General features: G+C 52.5%; 1 protein-coding gene across 1 annotated transcript; it reads right to left on the reverse strand.

Moving 5' to 3' along the window:
- Positions 1-341: 341 nt before the first annotated feature.
- On the reverse strand, positions 342-8,449 carry SLC38A5 (solute carrier family 38 member 5). Its single transcript, XM_055563947.1, has 16 exons — positions 8,355-8,449; positions 7,955-8,008; positions 7,798-7,867; positions 7,323-7,438; positions 7,157-7,230; positions 6,441-6,533; positions 6,236-6,314; positions 4,355-4,437; positions 4,001-4,059; positions 3,762-3,899; positions 3,468-3,547; positions 2,712-2,812; positions 2,346-2,461; positions 1,402-1,546; positions 1,205-1,308; positions 342-732 (listed from the first exon to the last, which is right to left on the reverse strand). Exons 1-16 carry the CDS (start codon positions 8,375-8,377, stop codon positions 631-633), a joined length of 1,437 nt encoding a protein of 478 aa, XP_055419922.1. The 5' UTR covers positions 8,378-8,449; the 3' UTR covers positions 342-630.
- Positions 8,450-9,062: the final 613 nt, after the last annotated feature.

The raw sequence follows: 9,062 nt of genomic DNA on the forward strand, positions 1-9,062 counted from the left end.
CTGAATTTGGCTGGCAGGTCATATTTTGCCCTTTCTTGTGCAACTTCAGGGATTTCTTGTTCAACTTCAAGGATTATTGTCTGCTTGATCTGCTGCTATATCCCCAGCACCCTAGAACAGCACCTGGTTGCCAGTAGGCTCTGGGAGATGTTTCCTGAGTGAGCCAGTGAAGGGATCTATGTGAGTTTTGTAGCCAGCTACTGAAGGGCAGAGAAGTGGGTGAACAGATAAGAGCCACTACAGTCCTCCTGTCCATTTACCCATGTGAACCTGGGAAGGCTCCCCTAAGAAGTCCCGGAAAGAAATGAAATACTGATGCTAGAGTTGCAATTTAGCATCTTTATTCTTCCCCTTTAGCTCAACGGTGATCCTGACAAACAGCTTCTACAAGGAGGAGGCAGAAAAGACTGGACTGGGCAGGGGTTCCCCAAGGACCTAGCCTCCTCCTCCTCTTCCTGTAGGGTTGGGGTTGGGGTTAGAGTCATGATCTGAGCTTGGCATCCCCTGAGGAAGAAGGGAGTGAACCACTCTTCAGCCTGTGGCTATGTTGATGGGAACCGGGAGAGCAGTCCATCTCCCTCCACGTGCACGGGTGGATGCACACTGGGGCCCAGGCGAAGCAGGGCTTGGTCAGTGTCCAGATACATGGCTCTGGCCTGTGGCCCAGTTGGCAAACATGAAACCTAGGCTGATCGCCATGAAGAGGACCCCCAAGACACCAAAACACAGAGCCTGTGGGTGAGAGGGAGAAAAGGTGGGGCTGGGTGTGTACCTACACCCAAGCTCCTCCATCCCTTCCAGGGAGTGCCGCATTCATTCCTGATCCTCCTTTTCTGCTCTCTCTCCTTTAAAACCAACCCCTTCTTGTGACTCCTCCTTCCGTCTTCCTAAAATTCTTCAGGGAGTACTCTCCCCCATCTTCCTTGAAAATGTTCCAAACTTCTCCTAATAGTGCTCCTTCCATCTGTCTGAAGAATGCTTCCTCCACGCCAGCCCCTTCTTAAGTGCTTGCTGTCTTCTCAAACCCTTCTTGTGCTCTGTCTGCTCAGCCTCTACCTATGACAATCTCCTTCATTCTTCTAGACCATCTGCCCTCTCTCCTCCAAGCCCCCTCTTGAAAATGTTCCTTCAACCTTTAGCCATCCTTGAATGCTCCCTCCTTAGAATGGTCCCTCTTTCCCCAGCCCTCCCCTGGAATGCTCACCTGGATCTTGGGCCAGGAGTAGAGGGGCTCCACCTCAGAGGGCACAATGCGGAGGTAGAAGATGCTGGGAAGGATGAAAATGAGGCTGGGGGCTGAGGTAGACCCTGAAGGACAAGCAGGAAGGAAAGAAGCAATGTAAGATTGGGGTGCAAGGCCCATATTATGTGGGGTCTGGGACTAGGGCTGGGGATACAGACCGATAACCCCAAAGATATCCCGGATGGTTGGCACACAGATGACAAGAACATTGACCAAGACAAGCAGGATCAGTGCTATGGCCACATGGCGTGGCCAGCTGAAGGCCTTGCTTGGAAAAAGTAGCTGCTGCAGAGCCCGGCGGATCTGTGACCAGAGTACAGTAGGATGAGGGTCAGGGCTCAAGCACTGCCTCCCCTTCTATATATTTATCTGTCTCTAACACCACCCATAGTCTGAGACCCCTGATTTCTCCTCCATCTGACTCTACCTCCATTCTGTCTGACCATCCATCTGTGCCTCCACCTTCTACATGAGCATCCTGCATCCCTTCTGCTTGACAGTCTGTGACCCTTCTGGGTGATCATCCATCTATGCTTCCACTCACTGTCTGAAATCTTGTCCTCCTCTATCCAACTATGTCTGCCTCCTCCTTCCTGACCACCCACATGTCCTTCCACCCTGAGGTCCCTGCCCCTCTCTCCTCATCTGATGACTTCCATCTCCCTCCTCTGTCTGCTCAGCCAACCTCTCCATCAGGGAGCCTTGTCCCTCCTACACCTCACTACTTCTGTCTCCATCCTTTATCTGTCCATCCCTGTTTCTTCATCTTGAATATCCATCTACCTATGCCTCTATCCTCTGTCTATTCCTGCTTCCCTCTTCTGTCTAGTCAGACATCTGTGCCTCCTCCCTCGAAATGACCAACCCTGTTCTTCTGATTCTTTATATTCTGCCATCCATGTCCCCCTTGTGTCTGACCATCTATTTTAGCCTTCTCTGTCCATCTGACAACTCTATCTTCCCTGTCTGTCCATCCCAGCCTCCTCTACCCATCCATCCATCCACTCCTACCTCCACCCTCCATCCAAACATTCCTGCCTAACCCTCTACCCATCCATCCATGCCCCTCCACCCTGTAGGCCCACTCTTGCCCCCAACATACAGGGAACAGCACAACTGGCACCGTGAGAGTCACAGCGAGCAGCACCGCTAGACGCACACAGAGGATGAGCAGGTCATGCTGGCTGTACATGTGCAGCATCTCCGCCTCCACGCTGCCTGGGACATGGGACACAGGAGATGGGATGTGATTGAAGCACCAGGACCAGTGTCCCAGAAACATATATGTGTGCACACACATACACACACACACACAGACAGTGACAAAATCTCCATGCAGGGTATGTATAGTCCCTTTGGAAACTGAGGGATCTGAAAGCATGCAGGGAAAGTGCTGAGGCTCCTGCCTAGTAATCTACCCAGTCCCCACCCTAGCTCTCTACCCAGCCCTGGCCCCAGCTGCACTCACTGTAGAAGGTGAGGTATCCAAAGGTCGCCGTAAGCCCATACATGCAGAACATGGCCCCAATGGACACGTTGGCCACAGCCTGCATTCTGCGCTTGGAGGGCCTGAGGTATAGAGGTCATAGAACTGTCATGTCCAGACCCGTGGACTTGGTCCAGGCCCCTCTGAACCAGCCCCCATCCTCTAGAGTCTTCCCAGAGCTGATGTTCAGCTAGTACACGCTGAGATGCCCATCTCTGCCTCCCCTGTATTAGCCACGCCTCCCTTCTCTATCCATCCCTCTCACCCCATATGACCAACTCTGCCTATCTCTTTGCCCATCTCTGTCTCTCTTTTTCATTTGACTGTCACAGCCTCTCTCTCCATTCTGATTATCCACACTGTCCCCCTAATTGATCATTCATACATTCCTCCCATCATCATATCATCCCTGCCCTTCCTTTGCACATCCATATCCCTCTCCATCTGACCTTCCCCATCTCCCCCATCCCATCCACATATGCCACTCCTTCATCTGATCTCAGCCTCTCCATTTGTCCATTCACACTTGTACTGGATGTTAAAAGGGTAGAATACTTAAGCCCCAATTAGTAAACAGTCACTGCGTTGCATCCCCCAAGCCCTCCTGGCCACCTCAAACCCCTCCCTTGGCACAATCTGGCCACGATCGAGCTGTACAGTACCAGGACCATGATAGACATTATGACTATCACCCCACCTGCTGCCCTATCACCCATGCCCACTTGCCTGCCCACTCACCGGCAGAGTTCTGTGTAGATAGGCAGCACTTCAGGGTGGCAGACAAAGGCAAAAGCCATAATGGGCACTGTGTAGAACATCTGGGGGAATGGTCCAAGTACAAGAGATTAGAGTATAAAGGTTCCATCTTCTCCTCCCCACCGCCCCCCCCAGCTCCACCATTGCCTTCCACATCAGACACATGGAAGCCCCCGATGTCCAATACCTGGCTCCACTCTGAGCAGAGTGCAGTGTGGGACAAAACCAGAGGACCTGCGTACAGTGCAAGGCATAGACATATGCCAGCACACCAACCTGTGAGTCAGCTGTGAACATCTGGGCCTCACAGCTTGTGTTGAGCCCATGGATGGGAAGGCTTGGGGAGCTCTTGCTCTCCACTGCTGTTCTATTGTGGCCTACAGTGCAGCCAAGCTGGAACTTCTTATAGATGACCTGGAGGAGGGAGGGTGGGGAAGTGAGGTCATGGGGAAGGCTATGTCCCAATGCCCCAAACCCTTTCTGTACTTCTGCATGTCCTTCTCCCTCAGACTCACCGAAATGAGGAAAAACAGCATACAGGTCAGAGAGAGACCACTGGTATACCCCAGGTAGCCTGCAAGGGGCAATATACAGAGTCTCAGAAATCAACGGAACTCCCCCAAGCAAATATCAATCCCCTAGTCTGATCTTAAATTCAAGGCCCCCTCACCCCAATTTTGCCACACTTTGCACAAACTTCCACCTGGACCAGCCCCCCAACACTTGACAAACTCCTATTCATCTGTTAAAACCCACATGAAACAAGCTCTCCCCTGGTATTCCACAGCCCTTGAAAATTGAGATTCTTTGAATCTGGCTCCCCTTCTCTAACTCCATCATCCAAATGACCAAGGCAGGAAGCCTCTTACCCAAGTGTCTCATGAGGGCCAGTGGCAGGATGATTAAAACACTGACAATGATGATAAGGAGGTTTCCCTTCAAGAACCAGTCCCTAAGGAGACAGGCAAACATAATGACTAACTGCCTACCAAAGAAAACTGTCAAGCAGACACTCATAGAAGACAGCCAGACAGGTTTCTGCACACAGTCAGGAGAGATGAGCTGACCCCTACAGGTGGTTACAGGGACAAATGGCACAACAGGAATGACAGAAACAGCCAGACAGATTATCAGACTATCAGCCACACACTGTCAGAGGGATATAGCTGGGAACACACACTTAGCTGGACAAACTGTGTCATCAGACCTCAAGTGGACATACAGTCAGATGGGCAAACAACAGCCCACAACAGCCAGATTCACAGTGTCCAACACAAGGTACCAGACACAGAGTGAATCATGACCCTGGTATGTCTAACAGGTAGAACAACAGTCTGATGATCTCTTGATGATCTGCAGACTCGACAAAAAGTCAGAAACACATATGTGTGATTGTTTGAACAACTCAAGGTTTGTTGAGCACTTGAAAGTAGTTGAGCCGATTTGGCCAGAGTCAAAGATGGAAACTGAGACAGAATTAGCCAGCTGCCCATGCTGTTGGAACCAAGCTCAAAGAAAGAGAGGGATCTGTACAGATATTGGAGGGAGGTGTCCAGGCAGGATAGTCTGTTAATACAGAATTGGCTGAACAATTGTTCATTTCTTCAAAGAATTTTATTAAATAGTGCTTAATATGTTCCGGGCATTCACATATTCTCTTCCTACTAGACACACAGTTACAAACCAACAAAGCACCACTGGTCATATATGCAGTGGGAGCTAATTATAATAATGAGACACATCTCATCACATAGACTGTTAGCTACCTGAATGGCTTCAGGATCAAACCAAAGATCTAAGAGGATACCCAGAATCAGCTATCATATACAAACAACTGAAAAGATTCAGCCAACAGATGGATGCAGAATTAAACACACAATTGGCTGGATATATACTCGGAAGAGGCAAACATACATGGTTGGAACCATAATACAGAAAACATATATAGTCACAGTTGAGGCTCACACACAAACAGCCAGAAAGAATTTGCCAGAACAATGGTAACCAAGTTAAACACAGAGAGTTAAACACAAATCATTTATACATTGGAGTAGGAAACAGCAACCCACTCCAGTATTCTCGCCTGGAAAATTCCACAAACAGAAGAGCCCGAATAAGCTACAGTCCACGAGGTCACAGAGTCCAACACGACTGAGTGACTGAGCAGGCACATGTATACATAGCTGGTGCCACGGTACACTGCACAAACACGTGCACGTACTCTGCTGGAGTCAGTGACCATACACTTATACCTAGACAGATTCAGCCAGGCCTAATGGACCCAGAATCAAACAGAATCCACCGGACAGAGAAAGTCGGAGTAAGCAAATGTCAAACACACATGGCTGGAGTGACAGTGTACAGGACACAGCTGTAGTCAGCTAGCATACAGATGGCCAGAGGATCTGCCAGTGCAAGACTCACAGAATCAAACCCATGGACAGGATTTAGGTCTACTGGATAGGCGTAGCCACAGGGTCAACACGAGAGTACACTAGACACATGGAGTCAGCCAGAACAGTCACAAAAATCAACATGTGGTGTTACTGGACTCCACTAGCCAGAGCAATCACACATACTGCTAGCATCACAGTACACAGGAATCGCAGTCTGCCCAAACTGGCCTGCCCAACAGCCTCAAAAATAGAAGACCTGGGAGTCAGCCGGACATAGAGTTGAAGCTAGCAGCCGGACCCCACAGGCAGAATCAGTGGCCTGTGGGTCAGAGCCAAGGGGTGTTGCACACTCACCCCTCAGGGTCCATGTCCAGGAAAGTGGCGATAACCAGGGGAAGTTCGGATTTGATGATGAACAGGTAACTGGACATGGCTGGTGCAGGTGGGGGCAGGTGTAAGCAGAAGCATTCCTCTCATCTCCCTCCCACCCCAGCCTGGGGAAGCCCACCTCAGCCCACCCTCTTCCCCCAAGCTGACCCCCACCTCTCAGAGTCCTCACCCCCAACATTGTGCAGACAGATGACCGCCGCCACCACTACTTTCCCCGCAGGCCCCAGCGCCCTCTGTCCCAGCTGTTCATAGGCTCGGATGCCTGGAGGGGAGGGGACCAGAAAGGGACAGGTTGTGGGTCCAGGAGGCCAGGCCAGGGGTGGGAGAACCCCCCAGGGCCAGAGCCTGGGAGCTAGGGAGCTGGGGCTTGGGCTGATTGGGTCTCATTGCTCGGAGCTGAAGGTGAGGGTTAGGCAGTTAGGATTGGGCTTGGGACTGGAGTCTGGCAGGTAGGATCTGTGGCCAGGGAGAAGGCTGGGGGCCAGATGTAGGCAGTGGGGGTCCTAGGGGTCCTACCATGGCTTCACTCCACTGAAGCCATGGTAGGAATGAAGTCTGAGATCCGGGGCTGTGGCAGCTTGGGAGCTGGGGGAGGGTAGTCTTGGGTTGTGGGGCTGGCTTCCTTGCTAAGTAAGCTGGAGACTGAGGGTGGAGTGGAGTGGTCTGGGAGTAGGGAGGGTCTGAGCAACAGGCTTTGATGGTCAGACTGAGGGCTAAGGATTGGGGCTTGGGAATCTGGGAGCCCAGATAAGGTATGAGACCCAGGGTACAGTCTGGGGTCTGGAGCCCAGAGACTTGAGTGTGGTGTCTGGGGTTCTGGATCCAAGTTCTGAGGGGCCGGTCTTGGGTCTGGAGGCCAAGGTCTAGGTGAGCTCTGGGTCTCACCTACAACACCAGCACAGGTCAGCAGGAGATGGATGGAGTACGAAGACAGAAGAGCGATGCACAGCAACAAAGCCCTATGGCAGATGGCACTGCTCGGACTTGGCCTCCAGGCCTCCCGGCTGGCCCCACAACACCCAGCCCCCACCCCAGACTGCCTAGGACTCACAGGAAGAGGAGGATCCCCGTGTGGGCCATGGCATAGGCCAGCCCCAGGATGCCGCTGCCCATGATGGCGTTGCTGAGGTTGAACACTGACATTCCAAACGATGTCTTCCCCTCGAACTGCTGGTAAGGGGCAAGGCCCAGGGAACATGGGGAGGGGACCAGGTAAGGAGACTAGGGACGGAGACCAGTGCTGGGGCCTTGGGAAAGGCTAGGGAAGAAGTGATGGGGGCAGGGAGAAACCCAGGAAGGGCCATCAGAAAAAGGAAAAGAATTTGAATATGGGAAGAAGCTGGGAAAGGGAGAGCGGGGAAGGGAGATTCTAGAGGGGAGCAGCTGGAAGTAGAGAGGAACAGGGGAGGGTGGGGCAGAGACCAGAGGCAAAACAGCAGAAGGGAAGAGCCAGGGAAGAGGGAGCAGTAGGGGAGAGGCTGAGCTGGGCAAGATACAACTGGGATGGGTCCTGTGGGGTCACTCACATCCATGAACTGGGCCGGTTTTCTCCCAGGAGAAGGACTATGGCTGGGCAGGAAGCCCTCATGCTCCTGCCTGCAGGTAGAATAGGCAGAGAAATTAAGGAGGTGATGAGAAGGTAATTCGGACCTCTGACCTTGACCCATTGGGCCCCCGACTCACTCCACAGCACTCCCAGGGAGGGCTCCGTTCATCTTTGGATCCTGCAGTTCCATCCTGTGGGCAGAGAAATGGGGTGGGGTGGTCAGTTATGGAGCAGGGTGGCTTACAAAGTGGGGCGACCTAGATGAAGGGGACTGAGGCTCTGATGGCAATGGACAGATACAGAAACAGAAACACAGATGAGGCGAGGGGAACAGGGACAGAGGGATGAGAGAGACAGGAAGGAAAGTGGAGAGGATTGGAGACAAGAGGGAGAGGCCGAGGGAGAAAGAGAAGGGAGAGAGACAGAAGGGAATCAGAGAGGGAGAGACGCCAACAGTTTACTCATTGAGACACGGAGAAAAAAGAAGGCAACCAGAGATAAAGGGGTAGGGACAGAGACAGAATGAGAGATACTGACCCCTCAGCAGACGAGATGGCCATCTAGAGTGGGGACAGCCTCTCCTCTCAGACCCCAGACTCACTCTCTCTTACTCTCGGTTTCTCTCCTTCCCCGGTCCCCTGAGCACCTCCCCCTTCCCTCCACCCTCACCGTGTGGTTAGGCCTCTCACTCCTTACAGGGACACGTGTCGACCCGACTGCCCCACCCCTCCTAACGCCCCCTACCCCGCTCCTCCCCGCCTGGGCCGCCAGCCTGAGCAAGAGCTGATGCAACCTGTTGAAGGGGCTGGGGATGCGGTGGGGGGCAGGCTCGGCCACCCCAGCCCCGCCGGGGACAGGACACGGCAAACTGCTCTCTGCCACAACTCTGAATATCCTCGATAGAGGCCAAAGGCAATTCTCCAAACTGAACCCCTTTCCAGGGATAGAAGTGACCCGGGGACTCCCATTTAATTCCCTTCCTAGGGACTAGAGAGGTATTCTCCAGGACCTTTGTCAAGTCTTATACACCCCTATTTTAGTAGAAGTCACTTTAGAGACACTTCCAGGCTTGAGATTGTTTCTGGACTTGGGGTGTCTCAGGAACCTCGCCTGAGCCCTAATTTCCCCTCATGAGGAGAAGAGGTCCCTCAGACAGTCATCAAAAGCCCACTCCCAGTGCCTGATGTGCTTCCTGGGGTGGGGTGTCTCTGCAATCCCCATGCAAGCTTGGAGTCCCCCTTTTCT

The sequence above is a fragment of the Bubalus kerabau genome, chromosome X (genome assembly GCF_029407905.1).
Source record: "Bubalus kerabau isolate K-KA32 ecotype Philippines breed swamp buffalo chromosome X, PCC_UOA_SB_1v2, whole genome shotgun sequence".
In the NCBI taxonomy this organism is placed as follows: Eukaryota; Metazoa; Chordata; class Mammalia; order Artiodactyla; family Bovidae; genus Bubalus; species Bubalus kerabau.